Source organism: Tripterygium wilfordii, chromosome 7 (genome assembly GCF_013401445.1).
Source record: "Tripterygium wilfordii isolate XIE 37 chromosome 7, ASM1340144v1, whole genome shotgun sequence".
NCBI lineage: Eukaryota > Viridiplantae > Streptophyta > Magnoliopsida > Celastrales > Celastraceae > Tripterygium > Tripterygium wilfordii.
In genome coordinates this window covers 4745780-4767291 of record NC_052238.1, presented here as the reverse complement: position 1 = coordinate 4767291, position 21512 = coordinate 4745780, and the positions used below count along the sequence as shown (strand labels likewise).

The following is a 21512-nucleotide window of genomic DNA, read 5'->3' as shown; positions in this document are numbered from 1 at the left end:
AACATATGATGAGCAAGCACGAATGGCATCAACATATATATAATCTGACAAACTTCAAGTGATGACAAAGGCAACATGTGTGACCCTAACCATGTGACATACATGCATGCATGCATGCCCCAATCAGTCAATGTGGTCATCCATAATATTAGGTGAGAGATCCAAATCATCAAGTGGAAACTTATAGAAACACCTACATGAATAAAACCAAAAAGGGGGGTGGGTTTCAGGTAGGTATACCATATAATACCATACAATTAATATGTTTATAATTGGTAAGGCCATGTGAAAGTGTGAATTATTCAATTTCATTACCACTTTCGTGCTTATGTTTAACTATAAAGGGATGTGAATGTATAATGTATGTACATATTGCATGCGATCCCATGTGTATTTTGATTCATTGTGGGTTTGTGGCTGTGACTGAATTCACATAAACAAACAAAGGAAAGAAAGAGAGCAGAAATTTCATGTGAAGATTCTTATTACACACACACAAACAAATGCAACGAAAATAAAAATAAAAAGAGATGCAAGTCTTGGAACACGCAACATAAAAAGCCCAAATAGTTAAACGAGGCCTGTTAAATTGTGGCTTATCAAGGCCCAGTTATTCTTCCATTTCGGCGCTCATCAGCCTATATCCGTTTGATCCCTTATTTAGACCTCTCATTGATTCACGAATCTTTAACAACCGAGCCGACAAACTAGGTCCAAAAGCTATATTCCTGGATAAAGGCCCAGGGATGGCCGAGAAAGCCCAATAAGATTTTTGTGATGAACCTTGAAAACAATCTAAACTGGAATGAAAGGAGAAGATCCTAACTGTGTTTTCAGACCAGAAAATTAAACTTGGGCAGTAACAAGATTGTTCCTACAAGTATTTATACTATATGTTTGTTTGTTGGTCCTCGGATCTATCACTCTCAATGGGGGAAAAATAACCCACTAGAAGTGGAAGAGGAAAGTTGAAATCCCATTAGGAGAGAACAAGCAGACCCATTAAGAACCCAACCCATAGGTTTGGTGCTAAAAAAGTAGAACCAGCAAAAGCCCCCACGTGTAGAATTAAAAAGACTCAATTAGTTTCCCGTTTGAGGCGAAGTTGCATAAATTCAAAAGGCCCGAATATCCTTTGAATTCAAAAAGTAGCAAAAAATAGGTAGGAATTGAAGGGGAAAGGGACATGAAGAGACTCATCCCAAACCATTTGATGGTGAGATGTCCTGCTGGTTAATTTGGACTGTAATGAGAGAGAGAGAGAGAAGTTTCTCTACTGTCTCCTTCAAATTCATGGTCCCAACCCCCATTGTTGGTCCGCTGTTCACCCTACATTGATGATGATCTTCTGAAACACGAAATTTATTATTTTTGGTCCCTTCCCTACTTGCACCAAACTTCAATCTCTACAACACACTCTATTCACAAATCCCTAAAAAAAATAAAAAAAATAAAACATCTATATTGACCTTATTGGAAACTCTCATCCACTGAAAATTTCCACCTGAAACATATATAATATATATATATATATATATATAGATGGGCTGTGCAATTATTACATATATTCACTATTTATAACCAATAATTTAACAGTGGATTTCATTATGAGATGAATTGATCAGCCACCAAATTAGAGCCAATAGTTAGCCCCCCACCCCATGCATGTGATGTGCACTTTAGAATGAAGCCACGCACACGAGGACAGCACCATGTGTTCCCTTTCTTTTGGCTTACTCATCATTTTTAATTATTCTAACTAATTATTATTATATACATGCATGTCCCATATATGATTTGTGTTTAATCGTGTATATATATATATATATTTTTTTTTATTTATATCGTGGGAATCTTTTCAAGGTTGCGTCTTTTGGGTCCATCTCAGCAGAGTAAATCTTCAGACTCGTGCAAAATATATGCTTGGTGTTCAAAAAAAACTGAACTTTAAAGAGCAATAATAAATATGACATGTCAATTTCACATTCAAACCATTGTAGGGACGATTAGTTCATGAAGCAACTCACAATATCCATACAAATTCTTGCTAGGTAGAAATGTGAAGGACCAAAAAATGGGTATATATTCTCTGAATATATAATACAGTAACTACAAAAGTTCACAACATGCATCGTCTGCCAAACAACTCCCTAGTCCCCACCCTTTATCTTTTGGATCATATCCTCTCCAACCTTTTTTCTCTGTGTTGTTTCCACCTTCACCATTGCAATCATAGCACGCCATGTTTGGCTTCAATCGTTGTTGCAAACCCCCCCGGCCTTAAGATCCACATGATCATGGCATGGGCATCCACTGGAGCCTGGTCCCCACTCATGCCTTTTGCCACGTGTCCTCCCACCATACGATATTATCTTATATCCAGCTGTCTACTATATCAAGATAGTGCCACGGAGGATATTGATGCAAACTAACAACCAAGGCCTAGCCTGCGCCCACACAAATATGGGCCAGCTGTAACCAATGCCCAGAACCAAGCCCAATCTCTAGGCTGGCCCGAAAACCTTGGCTATTAGTCTAAGGCAAGCCTCACGCATATATGGCGCAAAGCTTGCTCCCACTCTTCCGATGTGGGATAAGGGAAAGCTCCAGACATACTGCATCATTCCCTCCGTCTTCACAACAATTCCGATGTGGGATAAGAGAAAGCTCCAGACATACTGCATCATTCCCTCCGTCACAACAATTCCGATGTGGGCAAAGCTTGCTCCCACTCTTCCGATGTGGGATAAGGGAAAGCTCCAGACATACTACTGCATCATTCCCTCCGTCACAACAATTCCGATGTGGGCAAAGGTTGCTCCCACTCTTCTGAGTGGGATAAGGGAAAGCTCCAGACATACTGCATCATTCCCTCCGTCTTCACAACAATTCCGATGTGGGATAAGGACATACTGCATCATTCCCTCCGTCACAACAATTCCGATGTGGGATAAGGGAAAGCTCCAGACATACTACTGCATCATTCCCTCCGTCACAACAATTCCGATGTGGGCAAAGCTTGCTCCCACTCTTCCGATGTGGGATAAGGGAAAGCTCCAGACATACTGCATCATTCCCTCCGTCTTCACAACAATTTCGATGTGGGATAAGGACATACTGCATCATTCCCTCCGTCACAACAATTCCGATGTGGGATAAGGGAAAGCTCCAGACATACTGCATCATTCCCTCCGTCACAACAATTCCGATGTGAGATAAGGGAACGTCTTCACAACAACACGTGTCCCACGTGCAGGATTAACACACCTGGGCACAACTCGTGATCCGGGGTGAATCACTCGCCCACCCGAGGGCGCACATGCACCCACACACGGAAGCGAGCCTTAGCTTCGCGCACATGCACCCACACACGGAAGCGAATGCACCCACACACGGAAGCGAGCCTTAGCTTCGCGCACATGCACCCACACACGGAAGCGAGCCTTAGCTTCGATACCAAATTGATGCAAATCATAACAACCAAGGCCAGGATTAACACACCTGGGCACAACTCGTGACCCGGGGCGAATCACTCGCCCACCTGAGGGCGCACATGCACCCACACACGGAAGCGAGCCTTAGCTTCGATACCAAATTGATGCAAACTAACAACCAAGGCCCAGCCTGCGCCCACACACACATGGGCCGGCTTTAACCAAGGCCCAGAACCAAGCCCAATCTCTAGGCTGACCCGAAAACCTTGGCTATTAGTCTAAGGCAAGCCTCATGCATATATGGCGCAAAGCTTGCTCCCATTCTTCCGATGTGGGATAAGGGAAAGCTCCAGACATACTGCATCTGATATGGTCCATGCACGATTTGTATGTATTTTTGTCTTCTTGTATTTAACGGACGACCGTGTGAGAAAACAAGATTATCATATCTTAATCAGACGGTCATTATCGCTTCTCCCGCATAAATAGAGAGCAACTGACATCTGTAGATACCAACCAATACAAACGACCGTGTGAGAAAACAAGATTATCATATCTTAATCAGACGGTCATTATCGCTTCTCCAGCATAAATAGAGAGCAACTGATATCTGTAGATACCAACCAATTAGAAAGAGATGCTGATCATTCAGACCATTTTTTTAAGAATTCATTTTCTCAATTTAAAATAAAACAATTAAAAACAAGTAAGATCACAAGATCTCATAATGATCAGGTAAGTTGAGTGGGGCCAGGGTACTTATCATGTTTTGGGCGTTGAAAACAACGTGAGTCCAAAACAATCAAAATCTAGATGGAAAATTATATGAGTGTATGAATTTTGGTTATTAGAGAGGATGGAGACATGTATATGTACCTACGGGTGGCAAACTTTTGTCGGTCCGGATGACCGAATTTGTTTAACCCGAATTAAATCAAATTTGAACATACGTTAATTATATATTTAAAATCCAGGTTGTCCAAACACAATTTTTGTTCGGTTTAAAAAATATGTTTGAAATCCAATCCGATTTAGGATCCGTACATGTAAATATTTCATAAATATGTGTTGTTATCCGATTCAAAACCGATTTTTTTTTTGCGACCGCTATGTATACTATTGGTCCATTACTAAATAATGGATGACATAATAAATGGAAATTCCTTTTTGCTTGTCTTGTGCTATACAACTTAATTCGTACTTGGAGAAATGACTAGAAACTAACTTTGTTTTTCGATTGTTTCAAGGGGCACGTGGAAATGACATATTGACGAAGTGCTTATGGTCGGATCCTGACTTGATATGTTTGTTTGGGTATATGCTTTTCTTGTAAAATTAAGATGCATGAAGCCAAGCTCGATAACTCAACACCACTTGGTTTTCTTTCATATAAGTGTATATATATATTTGAAGTTGGGCTCAAACAAATACCGAAACGGGCCAAACCCATCGACTGTTCTATATACTCTAGGTGTGGTGGTCCAACTAGGGCTCAAATTCCGGAAGCAGATGAATATTAGAAAAATGTTAGGGATCTCAATAAATGAAATTTTAGACACTTACACAATCAACGGTCAAGATTGATTATTAGGATGATTGAATCTCATTTACTGGGATCCCTATCACTTCTGTGAATATTATTATAGCATTGAAATTAGAAGCATGGGAGATCCCATTGTTTCAATCTCCCTACAATCCCACGTGAGATGGTACTCGGGGAGATAACTTTGTGTCGCACTCCACGAAGAGCTATCATCGCTTTCTAGAGGACGGCTTGTTGGTCTTATCCGCTTTAATGTGCAATATATATATATATATATATATATATATATATATATATATGAAAACGGTGCATTTGATTGATCAGAATGTTGTGCTTTCAATTATACACATGAAAGACACGACTCATATTTTCAGAGAGAAGAAGAACGAAGATGATGATGGTAAGTGATGAGTGCGGTTTAATCATATGACTTTGTAAAAGATTATATATAAATGTTGACCACCTCGGTTTGAATGGCGAGTCCAATTGGCTAACAAGTAGTAGACTAGGGTTGTGACCACATCAATGGTTCAAAAGCAAAAGTAGGTTACCTACTTTTGGCTCATGCTTCCAATTTTCTTATCTGTCTTTCCACTTGAGCAAAAAAAGGGTTCCATGCGATGCCAAGTACAATTCCTACTAACTATAAAGACTAATCGTAAGAAAAAAAAAACTAGTTTTTGAAAGCTTGCATCATCTTTGTATTAACAATGTCAATGGCTCGCTAATGATTATTCCTTTTTTCAAAATGAAAAGAAAGAAAGACGACAGACCGCAAATAATTGCTGAATCTACGGACAATCAATACCAAAACTAACAACAAAAGACTTAAAAAAAAGAAAAGAAAAACACTAATAAAAGAAAACCCAGTCTCCTTTTCTTGATCAGCAACTTCAATTCATTTAATTAATGGCCTCCATTGTCGTCGCTTTGTAGTACTTGGTGGAGCTGAATTTGATTTACAGCTTTGACTTATGGGAATTGTATATCAATGACGTCTTGGTTTCCCATGTTTTCCTCTTTTTGGTCTCCCATATGAGCTAGCTAGAAGGGGCTTCGCGCGATTGCTTCTCTCTCGGACGTTTAGAAAATTGACTAGACTACGTCGTCTTCTAATGGCTGCATGATCCTCACTCATGTCATGAGGGCTCCAAAAATTATGGAACTAATCTTCCGCTCCCGGAAAATCCTCATGTTATAATAACATAATTCGGTGTGGTCACCACTCATGCAATCCAAACACTATCTTCCCCTTCAGTTTCCTGGTATAATTGGAGCCAATTTACACTCCAAGTGCTATGTAGTAAACTAGAGTTATTGGCAATGCTATTAACATCCCAAATATAACCCTGCAAAAATCATAAAACCCAAATATTTTATTATTAAAAGAAGAAACACTAATCCCAGAGAATTTGTTGATATATATATATATAATATACAGAAATTTGCTCATGAGATCTTAAAATAATATCCTAACTTTTAAGATTCAAAATATTTTTCAAAAATTTAGAAAAAAAATATATACAGATTTTACTTACGCAGTGCTAAGGATGGCTGGGTGAACATTGTATTCTTTCGCGAACACAAATGGAACAATTCCTTGTGGGAGTGCAGCCTATTATGTTAGTTTGGACAGGAGGAATAAATCAAATTAGTTCATGATTTATGGCATGCATGCATTTGTACGTATACATATATATATATATATACACACACACATACATTAAAAATTAAGATAGAAAGAAAGAAAATATACTATATAAAAAAAAAGAAAGAAAATATGTATACCTGCACAATTGCTATATGGAGGAGTTTCCCACGCAAGCCAATTGCGAATGAAGCCACGGCCATCACGGCGGGCCCAGTGAGGAATCTGACGGCCATGGCGAAAATGGCGACCGAGTTCCCACACGCAATTATTTTGGGTTGTAAAGCCATGAACAGACCTGACAACAAATTATTATTATTTTTTTTTCCAAACAACCGAATCAGTACCATTCAAAAGTAATCAAAAACAATAATTTCAACCACCCTTCATTAAAATGGGCCGAAAATAGCATCTATCTACCGATGCCCACCGACCGTGGAGTGTGGACCATAAAAGCGACGGCCACTTTAACCGGACCCACATGTCGGGTACTGAAATCTGGAAAAGATGAAATCCGATTGCTTGTGACTTAACAGATGTCACAAGAAAATGGATGGCTCTGAGTTGTCCACCCATGCAAACCCTTAAAAATATGGCTATAAAGCAAGGAAACTACTCCTTGATTATCATAATTATCCTATCTTTCGACAGTCGCTTATAATTAAAACCTAATCTTAGGACTTAGATAGCAAGAGATCAGTGTCATGTACTGTTGACTGTTGAGGGAATGAATAATAGACAGTGAAAGGATTAAATGCTATCATCAACAATTGGCAACAACTATGAATGAGCCTATGAATACTCACCTAAGCTGAACATAGCCATTCCAAGCCCGGCATCGGACAGTATGGAGATTGATTTCACTATTATTTTAGGCATAGATACATGCCACCTGCAATCAAATCCCAGACACAATAATCAATCCTACCACCAATAATATGATTTTGGTAACAACTATATATGATTCTATGAACATATTTTGAAATTTGAGATGGGCCTTACCGGAAACAAATCAAGGACCAAATTAGGCCGATGAGACTAGAATATGTGTTTGGATTGCGAATAAGTTTGCGCCAAACCATGATTAGGATCAGACGAGTCATTACACTCGCCGGAGGCATTTGTTTCCCCGCACCAGATTCTTGTGCTCCGTCAACTTTTGGATGGAGCTCTGCAGTAGAGCTGGACCCCAGCTTATTGAGTCCATTGGGTCCCATTTTCTCCCTCTCATCTTCTATATCTCCTGCTTTTCCGGCAAAGCTAAAATCCTCGCCCACGAACTCTCCATTTGCAGGAATGGCTGCGTAGCGTAAGATTTACATAATAATTAATTAATTGATGAACTGAATCTTTACATAATAATTAATTAATGAAGTGAATGATATTATTTTACCTTTACTTTCCCCATTCGGTGGATGATCAGCGACCAACATCCTGATCTCCTTGGCGCCCTGATCTGACCGTCCAGATTGCTCCGATGCACCAAAATCAGGACCACCGAATACGTGGAGCCCGCCAGCTCGCTCAGATACAGGAGACGCACTTGAGCTCCAAACAAACATGTGAAGCTCTTTAGCATCATGGGAAGCTTTACTATTTTGCTGCGTCGGCTGGTTTTTAGTGTTTTTACTGACTGCAGAAGCGAATTCCGGGTTCGGGGCTGGGTAATTTGTGGGTACCGTCTGTGCCGGGTAAAATCCGAAACGGGGAGAAGTTATTGTAGCCATTGGCGTTTCTTCGAAATTGGATGGTCTCGGCGTCGGACCTCTCGATGAGTGGACGGAGTATAAGTCCGCCGCACCGAAATTGGATTGTCTTCCAGGAAATCCTTGAACGCCCATCATGGAGTAGAAGTCGGAATTGTTGAAATTCGAACCTCTCGGTGTGGGGTTTCTGGACGAACTCAAGCTGTAAATCTCCGCTCCTGTGAGGTTCGACGGACGAGGCGTCAATGCTGGCAGCGAACACGGCCCCAGTGACCGCCTCGAAGCGTTTGATTTCCTCACCTTGACGTGTAGCTTTCCGTCGTCGCCTATCTCAGCATCGGTTTCCAAGAAGTCCCGCCCGTCAAGTGAAACAACATCGGAATCCACCTTGAAGGAGACAATTGATGCGGCTGTCTCCGGGAACTGCTCCATGATCAACATCTTTGCTCCTCTGTACTCGAAGAGAAAGAGAAGGAGAGTGTACCAGATGATGCACTGCAACACAACTACCTGAACCATCAGGCTCCCGGAATAGTCGCCGTACATAGCGATTAGGAGCGGAATTCCCATCACCAGCGTGTTTGGGAGGGTAGACAAGGAGAAGATCGTGATCATCCATTCTAGGCTGCCGTTCCTGGTAAAATTAGTCCATAAACCAAGCAAAAACAGCATAATGACCTTCTGCAGCGTGTCCGCAGCAATGAACCGGAAATTCATAGCGTAGGGGTCGTTTGTGGAGATGAAGTGGAAGGAGAGGAGAGGGACAGCGAAGATGGCCACGAATCTATTGATGCCGGAGCACTGGTCAGGACTGAAAATCTTCCACCAGCGGACGGAACCATAAGCCAAGATCATGGCTACATACAGAGGAATGACCGCGGTGAAGACGTTGTAGAGATCTTTCCAGCTAATCATTTCGGCAGATTATTGTTATGGTTACGTTTTCCTTCAAGATCTAATGGTGAAGGGCAAAATGGGGCAGAAGAATAAACGGTCAGGTAACTAACTATGGGGGATATATGTCCTCTGCTCCTTACTAGGACTACTGACTGATAAAAGGCTAGAGAAAGAATAAGAATATGTAGTTTTATTTATATAGAATAGAGGAGAGCAATTGAGAGAGAGAAAGAGGAGGGAGTGGATATATACTTGCGTAGTAGAGACTAGAGAGTGCGAGTGAGGAGCTAACTAGGGTTACCAAGTGACCTCCGGTCTGGGTTACTTAACCCACCATGGGTTAACAAATACAATATAGAATGTAGTTGTGCGCAGTTAGATAGGGACATGGGAGCTCCACGATTTGTTTAAAATTGTAGAGTGTACAATTTGAATCCAATAATATGAGAGAAGTGTTACATCACATTGGATTTGAAGCTCCGTAATTTTTTAAATTCTACCATTCATATCTAATAGTGAAGAAAAATTGAGACAAGTTCTAAATATGAAAAACAAAAATAGAGTGTGACGTAATACATCTCTCAAACCATTAGATTGAAATTGTAAACTCTATAATTTTAAAAGAATCGTGAAACCCCAAATCCCATCACACTACATTTTTATTTTTATTTTTAAAACTTATATGAATTTTTCTCCATGGTTAGATACGAACGGCAGATGTTAGAGAATTGAGGAGCCCCAAATCCGATACATAGACATTGCCGCATCAGGAAAAAAAAAAGATCGAAATTTGCATGTGACAGTGAGTATGAGTTATTGAGTGACATGGACACCTCTGCACTAGAGATAACGGCCCTTTTTTTCTTTCCCTTTCCGAAAAGCATAAATTCATGAACGATGGAGATGAACATTTTTATATTTCTTTTTTGCAGTCAAATGTTGGATTACAGAACAGTTGTGTGGATATGAATCATATGATAGCTGGATTATTATTTTTTTTAATTAGTCAAACCTCTCCAACTCTCTAAGTCTGGCCTAGAGAACCAACAACCTAAGATTTGGTTGATCCATTTCAAAATATCAATCACATTCGCAAACCTAAAATATCAGTCCCTCTTAAATAAATTAAGGGGATTGGGAACAAACTAAGCATAGTTTGGTACTTTTGTAGGAAACTTCTTTTCTTTTGGCTGCAAAAAAAACTCGCAAAGGCATGCATCTAATGCTTATCATTCTTCCATGGTCTCATATTGCTTTTTTTCTAAAAAGCTGCTTTGCTTGCAGTGTATATAATTCATGGAACAAACAGTGAATGTGGAATTTAAAGGGGGTTTTTTCTTTTCACTAAAATTGACTATGCCATGTGAGAGGGTATAGAAAAGCATCCTCATCATACAGTTGTACAAAGAAAACCAAAGTATTAAGTGAATGCAAGCAAGCATGTGAGCCTGTAGGCCCATTGGGCTTCTCCCGCTGTCTTGCTTTCTTAAAGCTTCCTCTTCCCACAAACGTTAGGGTTCTATCAGTAGTACCCCGCATGACCAACCTTTCGAACCCAAAGGACTGGAGTTACGGGTTTGACTCACTAATCATATAGTTGGTTCATAATTGAATGAGTGTGAAAGCGAGGTGAGTGTGAGCATAAATATGAAGTAAGCACAATTATATTTAATAAGAATAAAGAGTGAGTATAAATGTGATAATTTTAATTTGTAATAAGAGTATAATAGTTTTTTAACATATTAACACTCGTTCTCCACAAAGGAGAATAACTATTTTCTACAATGGATAATAGATGATGGAATGAGTTTGAAAATTTACCCTTCCAATATCCAACATAACAAAATAAGGAGCGACTCTCACCTTCATCACACTCTCATATGGGGCTTCAATCCCAAGTATGGGTATAATTATGTACTTGTTCAGGACAAATCCTCAAGGAACGGGATTGTGATCTATGTAATCATAAAACGAAACAACCTAATTCGCACTTTCTTGCATCATTTCATTTATTTTTCTTTTTCCTTCTTTTCGCCATTCACGCGTTTTCTAGTTTCTACTAAATGCCCTACAAAACCTTTAACGAGAATCTTTGGACCTTTGTACATTTTGTATAAAGCTAGTGGAAAATTAGTTGTTATTCAGAGCCACCAAATATTAATGTGCGTGGTTGGGTTAGTGACCAAACTGCATCACTCAATAAATTATCAGAATTCTCAGCCCACTCAAATCAATAAATATTATATGTTTTAAATTTATCTGGATATGTCAACTACACATGACTTTATTTTTTTGGGCCATATCATTTGACGATACTTGAGACTAAAAAATATATTTGATAATTGAAAGAAGTTGAAGTTTTTTTTTTTTTTAACTACATTGTTTCCAATCTACAAGAGTTTTTAAGTGTAACACAAATGCAACAATTTTTTTCAAAAAAAATAAATCAATCTACCAGGTAAGCAGAAAAGAGTCTTTGCTTGTTTCTTAGTCGATTAAATTAATTTATACTTTTTCGCCTCAACAAAATAAGCCTTTGTAAAGGAATCCAATTGGAGCCTATGATAAGTTCCAATAAAAAATATCTTCATATATATTTGTTAGGAAACACAAATATATTTTTTTGTCCAAACCGACTATCATTGCAAGATATTGTCTGTCTTTTCAAGTCCAAGCCTAACAATTTATCAAGATTTTTCAAATACATTTTTTCAAGTTCAAGTTCAAATACATTTTCAAGATTTTAAAATGTGTCTTATTGAGTCATGAGCTTATTATAAACTGTCAATTTAGATTTTTCTTTTAACGTTGTGAGATCTATTTTCAATATTTTGTTGGCTATGTCTATAACAATCAGTAGCCCTCTTAAGCACATCAAAGTTATCTATACGAATAAAAACGATAATTAAGGATTAGTGGCTGGAGATTTTGTTCCCAAGATTCTGGGCCCATAAAAATCCACTAAACTGCATCAGTTCAGCCCTGTCCGTTGAATAGTGGGTCTCGGTTTATTGGGATTTTTTCACTGTTAGTTCATAGTCGTGTGGAGCCTATAAACATATATATATATTTTATTTTATTTTTTTCTGGCGAGGACTAAAAGCTGGACTAATTGACGGATCATGTCTTGGAATCCCAAAAATGGAAAAATAATAATAATAATTGAACCCTTAAACTCTTGGGTTATAGATGGTCCACGTTTCCTAAGAACAAACTTATGAGTAAATTATTGGAGATTATGCAATCATTTGATGAAAACACATTAGACGTGTCATGAGATGAGACCCAACAAGAAGATATTTTATCCAACACGTAGCCCTAATGTTGACTCACGGTTTTCTGAATCTCTTTGGTAGAGTTTTATAGGGATTCGATTTTGGGGTTTAGGGATTATTTATATATTGTTGCCTTGGTTTATTAACCCTTGAACCCAACCATGTTGAAAGAAAAGAACGTTCTTCAAATTTGAGTTTATGTGAGAGTGTACAATTTCAAATTTTAAAATTAGGATTCTTATTGAGATTTAAGTCAACCCAAGAGTAAAAAAACAACACTTCATGACTTTTACATGCCATTTGTCGATAGTCTAGATCATTATCTCTCTAGACTTATGACATAAATTAATAATCTCACCCAACATCGAGAGTTTAAATCTAAATTGACGTAAATATTTTCTAGTGATTTACATTGAGTCTCGGCCCAATTAACATGTTGAATAAGTTTGCGCGTATCTAACTCGGCCTGAGTTTGAAGTTAATGGGATATTATCCAAAAATTATATATGCTTGTTGAGTTATTATCGGTTAAAAAAAAAGAAATAATGACCTTTACAATGTGGTCCATATCATCTTTATTGGTGGAGTGCGATTCAATTCATCCTATGTTCTTCTAATTTTCCCTAAAGATGGACCAATGTTTTTCAATATCAGCCAAGCATAAGATTGTATTAACTATAAAGTGTCCTTCGTTTCTGTAGTGTTTTTAAGGAAAAATCAAAAACTTATTGATTTCCTAATCTGTATGAATAAACGAAGATCAGTTTCTAACTTGATTACTAGAACCAAGAACGATTCCACAATACAAACACTTTTTTGTTTTTTCTTGTAAACTTGAGTTTTCCAAATCAAATATTGGAATCCACAATTTCTCTGTACTATGTTCTCTATTTTTTAAACAGAAGAAGCATAAGGAAGTTACTAATAGTTGTTTCCAAGACAACTGCTCAATAAGCCAATTATGAGACTATGGGTTGGGTTGGGTCAAGCCTTCATGGACGACCCATATCCAAGACCCAATTTCCAATAGTTTCAAACGTCATTCTTATTGTAGAAATTAACTCTTCGCATTTGCATGTCATTTTGACTTTATTTTTGAAATTTTCAATAGAAGAATACAAAGGATAGAAGATAATATATGTTGATGCAACATTTTTAATAAATGGAGCTGGGAACATGTTGAATGCCTGTTTTTGGCTCTAGTTTGGTTAGAATGAAACAACAAGACACAGGTTCTGACAATGTGCTACCACATCCATACACCTTATTTTCTGAGTTTTGTGAATGAAGCAGTCATTGAGAGGCCCATGTAAGTGTTGGGTTGGGAGGATGTTAAATCTCTGACCCAGCTGTACTGCCTCAAAAGACAAACTGGTCGTTGGATGTAATTTCCAAACCCAACAACCTATAATAAAAGGAGTGTTCTGGTGCCTTGAGAAGAATTTGATTTCAGTGTATAGTGCAGGGTAATTGAGTTCCATGTCTCAGACAGGATCGAGGAGTGTCCCCTCTGGTCTTATATGAAAGGATATATACAAGCTCTCTGGACTCTGATCACACTTGCTAGCTGTCTTTTGCCAATGAAAAGATGTCTGGTTTGCAGTACTGTTGGTTTTTCTAGCTTGCTTCCATGGCTGTTTGTGTTCTTCTTAATTGCTAATCATTTAACACGGTTGTCACTCGTCACCATCTTTCTTATCATATCTTCCCTGCCTTGTACAAGTTAAGACAGCTTACTTAGATGGCAAACAGGTTTCTCAGATCTCACACCGACTGCCATTATTGTTCAACCAGAAGTATGAAGCAGCATGGGCTTGTGATTGGTGGGCTTTAGTGCTGGCTCCACATGGGCTTAATATCAAGTACTCAGCCAATTTGGGTAAGGCCCACTTCATCTGGGCTGCTAATTAGCCAAGAAAACACAAATGGGCTGCATACGTGGTTTAGGTCCAATTCGTCATTACAACCTTCTGCAACAAGAGGTTGAGAGGCTTTGAACAAATTTGGGTTAAGGCAGTAAAATATGAATGGATAATTAAAAGTATAAATTGGATACGTGAATAGTACCAATCCCCACGTCCATTTTTATGTAAATCAGTATGAACATTAATTCACTAATCTAATTAATTTAAAATTAATTGTACTTTGCCCAATCCGGAGTAATTAACAAGCGGCAGAAGATTGTCGCGATGGGAGGGTCGGTGCACGCACTTTAGACGGCAAGTTGGCCGTAATTGTGGGGGTGGCGGCGCCGGTGGTAATGATCATGGTGGGGCCCTTGTCCACCGCAGTTGATGACACGCGCTCGCAGCGAGGGCACATTGTGAGTGCGGACGCGGGTAGTGGCTGGCAACTGTGGGGAGACATCACTGTTGGTGGGGCCACCTTCATGGCCCTCAGCTCCTCCACCTCCCTATGTAGCCTCCGGTTCTGCTCCGTCAGCGACCCGAACCATCTCTTCAAGTACTCGCACTCCATCTCTGTCTGCTTCAACTTGCTCCTATTACATACCACATTTAACGCACAATATTAACGTGTTAATTTATGTCTGAACAAACTGTTAGTTTTGACATAAACAGAACAATATTAATCAGTCCAAATGGTAAGTCGTTTTCTTAATTGAATATATCTGTGTGTGTGTATATCTATAATCTATATATATATATGTCTATATAGATTAATAGATGTGTAATATGTGTAACACAGCTAATTAATAAGACATAAATAGAGAAGCACGGTTGGAGTCCAAACAATAATGAGTCAAAGCAGCACTTATTAGCTAGCTAGGTAGTAGAGTAGTGATATGATGTGACTAGCACACGAGGCCGAAGAAACACATGCATATCTTATATATTATTATTACTAAGATTATGTCCTTTTAATCATTGTCGGGTTATCATATTCTATAGATATTTCGGACAGCCCTAATAATTATTATCTACATCCATCGATTTCGATTCACACAAGGCTAGCTAATTAAGCCATAACACAACTTATTCCTGAACTAATGTGCATAAATTACCTTAAGACTGTTTTTAGTAGTTTTCGTTGTACAACTTTTAGGCTTTTAATTAATATGTGACATATATAATTTTCATCCATGCCAAGAATGATTGATCTTACACAATATTTCGTGTATATATATGCAAATACATATATAACAATGGATCTTCAAGGAATCTCGTAGAACTTAAAAAGGAATCCAAGAAAATTTACTTAAATAGAATATCGGCCTAAGACAATACAAGGATCACATGTATCTAGCCAATTCATAAATTAATTCCCAGTAAACCTAGTTTTCAATTACACTAAAGAAAGATCTTTTAATTCATTCTTTTCAATAGTAACATTGACATTATTAGCATCCAAGGAAGTCTTGATTATATGGAGACGAAATAATATTAACCTAGAACTCGGAACCATTGTAATCATCAATGGTGTCTGACTTTGAGGAACAAAATTGACCAGAATGCAACCCACAGCTAATTCAACATTAAAAAAAATAAAATCATATGCAACGTAGACAAAGAATATATGTAAGATATTTTAAATGTTGTATCGCTTTTAAGAGTACGATTATACGGGGGCCGTAGAATCAGATTCTGATCATATACTTTTGTCACATTATTCCATCTATATATCAACTCCATATCTCTATCTACAGTACTAAGCACTAGCCATCCCAATCTCAACGACCAACAACGAAAGATTAATATCATCAGAGAGGGATGTTAAAGAAGGTACAGTAGTACCGTACGTACGTACCTGGCTCTACGGTTTTGAAACCATACCTCCACTTGCCTTGGCCTCAGTTTCAACTGCACAGCTAACGCTTCCTTTTGTCTCTACAAAAAAAAAAGAAAAAAAAAACACCAGACCAAAAGCGTTAAAATTAAAGAAGTACACGTGGCTAAATATAATGTATAGAGATGGGGATCGAGGAAGGAGTAATTACAGGGTTTAAGGTGTGGTTATGCCTGAAACTTTCTTCTAGAAGGCGAGACTGTTCCTTTGTTAGACGGAGTTTCTTGCGAGGATGGACTCCCCCTCCCCCTCCTCCGTTAAAGCTGCTGCTTTCCTCGTCGTCTTCCATTCCTGCCGTCATCCAGTCCTCTTCTCCTTCTCCGGATGGTACTTGGTTTATGTCCAAATCCCTCACTACACAAAAGACATTAATTTTAAATATTATTGATTCAACTCACAATAATGCAATAATACCCACCAAATTAATCCCATCAATATATAAGATCACCTAAAAAAACAGTTGAAAATCGCCATGTAATTAATCGTGAAAACAAACCCAGAAGGAGATCATCGTATTAATTAAATTACCATTCAACCCAATAGGCTGATCTGTACTTACCAGATGAAGAAAGAGGAGGAGATGAAGAGAAGCCAGGCATGGATATTGTCAATTCCAAGCTTGAAGAGTTTGCCATTAAAATTTTCACAAATAAAGATCAAGAATTTTATATGTTAAAAAAAAGACTGAATTTTTGGCTGAGAAAGTAATAGCCGATAAAGAAAAAAGGAGAGAAGTAAGAGAGAGAGAGAGAGACATGAAAATGGAGAATGAGGAGGTTATAGAAAAAGAGTGAGATGCAAAGGTGAAATAAATAGAGGAAGGAAAAAGGTAATTGAGGGTTGTTTGTTTGTTTGTTTTATGTTTATAATTTTTACGTTTTCTGACAATGGTCGACAAGTCAAAGGGGCTGACCCCATCCGATCGAAGACACGTGTTCTTTGATGATACAAATTGTTTCACTAGGGATAGAGGAGAATTAACCGGCAGGTTTTCTGTTTGGGTGAGTCAGGTTTGTCGGTTCAGATGTCAGCCTCTTAAATGATTGGGACCCTAGACTGGGAGCCACTGTGATTTAATCTGGACCGTTTGTTATGGGATCAACACAGTAATGGAGTGTGGGGTGCAAAACAGTGGAATATAAGGTGTTAGTGTTTCACAAAGTCAATGAATGTGTGGTTACTTTCTGAGGAATATTTGGAATTCAATGGCGTTTTAAGCCAGTAGCGGGTGCAGAAAGGAATTTGTAACGCCATTTTAGTAAAGAATAATCACTATTTTGGGGAACCAAAGCCGTTCATTAATATTGTGTGTGTGTGTATGTATGTATGTATATATATAGCATTGTATGCATGAATTATCTAATCACATAAATGGAATTTAATTATTTCAAGACTAAGCAGTAATCACTAGCTTGTGAACCTCTCAACCTCTTTTAAGTTTTAAGTAATCCTTTTAACTCATCATTATATTATGGTCTAAGAATTAATGTAGAAGAACATTAAAAGTGTGTTTGGATTGAGGGATTTAGAGGGGAGGGGAGGGAAGAGAAGGGAAGAGGAGTTTCCTTCTAATTCTCTTATTTAGATAGTTAATTAAAAATTAAGGGGAGGGATTTGAGGGGATTTGGGATGAAGATTTTATTAAATTTTTGTCATATATAATTCTTACTCCTAAAATGGAGTCATTTGTAGGGAAGAGATGACTAAGTAAGTTATTTATAAATTAGAAACCTATTTTATCTTATACATAATACTTAAGCATAAAAAGTAAGGGTAAATTAGTAAATTAAACCACTTTTCTTTCCTTTCCAAATACCAAAATATTTATACATGCCCATGTAACTTGTTAAAAAGGGAAAAAATAAATAAAAGAGATAGGTCGAGGACTCTATATATTGTGGAATCTATTAACCTTTTGGGTGATATATATTATAGTCGGTGAATTTCTCTAGGAGCAAATCGTATGAACTCAAAAGGTTTTGAATTCAATTCTCATTGATATCAATATCATTATGGTCACGTGCCGTTAGGTCCAACTTACCCTGTTGTCAGATATGAAATTTCTGTGCTCACGGGCCTAGTGGTCCAAGTTTAAACTCATATAGAATGTTGGAAACGTAAACTTGATATGATTCTTGATAAAAAAAAATAAAAGAAAAGGAGAGAGTTGGAGGGCTCTATATTTTGTAGGAATATATTTTGTTCTACCATTCAAAATAAGGAGTCATATCATGCATGCTTCATGAGCACGGCACTTACAATAAATTAGTCCCCTGAAAAACTTTGTCAATTTGTAATTTTCTTTTCTGCGACATTGTGGGAATTGTGTTGGTTGGAGAATATGACTTGAAACCAAATGTGAAGATACATTTAATAGATTTTGCATTCCAGTTGTGATACGACACGGTATCAATTGTAATCACGACCGAATTTAATATTAATATAGACAAGCATTAAATTGGATAAAAATTTGGTACAAGATTTGTAGGGTTACGCCCCCTTAACTATTTTGACCACCAAACAGTGAGAATATATATATATATATATATATATATATATAACAAATTATCATTAATTCGTTGCATCAATCCAAAAGCTTTTGGTGGATGAAACCATTCAAAATTTAGAAAATGTACAAAATGTCAAAATTTTGAATTCAATGATTTTTTTTTGTCTTAAAAAAATAATTTTATAAAGAGTTGACAACAAATTTGAACCGTTAGATGTAAATTATGTTCACGTCTAAGGGGGAAGTAACCAAAATAACGATGAAAATATTTTATACTTCCATTTTCCTTTCTAATTTTTTTTTTATGAACCAATTAAGGCTCACTTCCGCCTCTGCAGTGGAATATACGAATATCCACTGCCGGAGCCCCTCCACCCCGGGTGGGGATGTGGTTGTGCCATATTTTCTTGTTGTCAATACATGTGTGTGTGTGTATATGTATATGTATATATATACATATACATATATATATACACACACATACATGTATTTTTACTTTTCTTTTGTTGTTTTGTTTTATTGGAATTTGAGGACAAGGAAAAAAATTGATGTTTCATGCCACTCTCTCCAATTCCCAACAATTTCTTTATACTTTCCTTGCACTCCCAAATTCCTATCCCCACTATGTAAACATTGCCACGTCAGCATGACAGCAAAATCATTTTTGAGTTTTGTGGTGTTTGCTTATATTATAAGTACGAGGCTGTATTTTTTTTTACAAGAAGAATTGAATGTGGTTATAATTTTAATTTGGAAGTTTTAGAGGTTTAACATGTTTGAGTGCCCAATACTCATTAGTGTTTTAATCATTTGGTTATCACTCTCGACTTAGGGGGTAAAGAATCTCGTCCGAAGTCAATAATTCGATTATAAACCGATGTTATTATTTGCGTTAGTTTGTGCTTGCCCTCGACCTAACTAATATATTAGACGGATCTGCACATGCCTAGACCATATCAAGTTTGGACTTAGTCGGGGGATGTCCAAAGAACCCACTTGTTAAATTTTAGTAAATATTATGGGAGATTAAACTCGTAGAGAATCATTGTCTATCTAACTTTACAATGAACAATACCAAAACATAAAAGGGAAAAAAAATATCTTTACAATGAATGACATCCTCATTGTCTACCCTACGCAGTAAATAGTGTTTGAAAGAGAGGGGACAACCATTGGATTTTGGTCCACAAACTTCGTCCGCACTTCTTGATATATATACAAAAATTCTCCTATGTGGACCAAAAGTGTGGACCAAGTTTGTGGATTTGTTTTTCAACCATATATGTGGTGGGTCCCATAATAAATGTGTGGCCCCCACTTATGTTGTGATTTATTACAATCATTGGATTTTGGTCCACAAACTTGGTCCACACTTTTGGTCCACATAGAAGAATTCCTATATATATATATACACCAAGCAAGAAGAGTATATGTACCAACATGCCAAAATCTATATATGCATTGGTGTCACTCTTTCCAACCAACATGTCTCCTCCGACACTTCGCACCAAAACAAATTCCCATTGATCCAAACCACAATCATTGCTACAGAGTTCACTGTAGCTCATGCCCTTTCCCCAACCCACCTCTATCTCTGTCTGCTACCTTATGTGGTGCTTAAAATTATGAAAATTTATTTTTCTAAATGTAAGGCAATTTGTGAAATTGATCGTGATATATAATATATTCTAGATAATTTGCTTGCGAATCTTTCATTTCATTAAAGATTTTTTTTTTGTAACTATTAGGTTAAATGGTAAAAAAAATTTGCCCAAAACTCACATGACTTTTTCTTCTCAAACCCATCTTATATTAGGTTCGTAAAAATTGGTTGTTACTAGCTAGAAAGTTGGGTTCTATTATATCCTACACTACGAATCGTATAAGTATATTTAATATGGTATTAGAGGCAGAGTTCTACCCATGAGTTTAATCCCTAATTTAGGCAACCACTTCCCCATTTATGTTAATTATCATCATCCACACGACACCCATGTTGTAACTACTAATCTAGTTAGCACATGATCACAAACTTGATAATTATAATTGGGTCTTGATGATTTTTATAATTTGATATCACTTGAATTTCCGATATATAAAGAATAATCGATTATTTTGTATAAATATTTATTTTTTAGTTTGCTCTACATGTGTCAAAATGGTTAGGAACTTAGGATGGTGTTAGCAATGATGTGAAGTACTCGCAAACAATGTCATTTATAGCCACTTATATCTCGTATTCCTTCTTATTCCTAAACGTACACACTATCAAAACCTTTTGTCGGAGAAAGATTTGATTGAGATGGTGCTGGAGAGGCTGTACAATATAACACACATTTTTTTTTCCCATCATAAACTCAATAATATGATTGGAATTTATACAGCCACCAGACATAATCTTGATCACTAAAGGCTGCAAGGGATAGATACCAACTTAGTGGCTTACAGTGACATGAACTTAAAGAGTTGAATTTTCTAGTGGGATTTTCTTTAATTTATGAGTGACATACATTATATTTAACATTTATTTGACTTTTCTATTCATTTATCTCTAAATATGTGGGATTTTCTTGTTTTATTTGCACTTCTGAAATATTGTCAATACTATATGCTCAAAAGGCTTCATCCATTTTGCTACAATTAGTGGCAGACCAAGTGAACAAAGAAATCTCCCATATATAGAACAAAGGAACATC

General features: G+C 37.3%; 2 protein-coding genes across 2 annotated transcripts; both read right to left on the bottom strand.

The window, feature by feature from the left end:
* Nucleotides 1-5651: 5651 nt before the first annotated feature.
* Nucleotides 5652-9443, bottom strand: LOC120002822 (auxin efflux carrier component 3-like). The gene is made up of 6 exons (XM_038851660.1): nt 8019-9443; nt 7628-7925; nt 7432-7517; nt 6766-6923; nt 6516-6592; nt 5652-6326 (listed from the first exon to the last, which is right to left on the bottom strand). Exons 1-6 carry the CDS (start codon nt 9244-9246, stop codon nt 6260-6262), a joined length of 1914 nt encoding a protein of 637 aa, XP_038707588.1. The 5' UTR covers nt 9247-9443; the 3' UTR covers nt 5652-6259.
* Nucleotides 9444-14536: 5093 nt separating this feature from the next.
* Nucleotides 14537-17062, bottom strand: LOC120001656 (homeobox-leucine zipper protein HOX3-like). The gene is made up of 4 exons (XM_038850074.1): nt 16867-17062; nt 16459-16661; nt 16269-16348; nt 14537-15003 (listed from the first exon to the last, which is right to left on the bottom strand). Exons 1-4 carry the CDS (start codon nt 16940-16942, stop codon nt 14667-14669), a joined length of 696 nt encoding a protein of 231 aa, XP_038706002.1. The 5' UTR covers nt 16943-17062; the 3' UTR covers nt 14537-14666.
* Between the last annotated feature and the right edge of the window lie 4450 nt (nt 17063-21512).

Coding starts and splice junctions, on each gene's coding strand:
- LOC120001656 (XM_038850074.1), bottom strand. CDS start 16,942: ATGGCAAACTCTTCAAGCTTGGAATTGACAATATCCATGCCTGGCTTC. Junction 16,662..16,866: donor TCCTCCTCTTTCTTCATCTG/GTAAGTACAGAT, acceptor TCTTTTGTGTAG/TGAGGGATTTGGACATAAAC. Junction 15,004..16,268: donor TTTCAAAACCGTAGAGCCAG/GTACGTACGTAC, acceptor GGTATGTAATAG/GAGCAAGTTGAAGCAGACAG.
- LOC120002822 (XM_038851660.1), bottom strand. CDS start 9,246: ATGATTAGCTGGAAAGATCTCTACAACGTCTTCACCGCGGTCATTCCT. Junction 6,924..7,431: donor AATGGCTATGTTCAGCTTAG/GTGAGTATTCAT, acceptor ATTTGTTGTCAG/GTCTGTTCATGGCTTTACAA. Junction 6,593..6,765: donor TCCATATAGCAATTGTGCAG/GTATACATATTT, acceptor CTAACATAATAG/GCTGCACTCCCACAAGGAAT.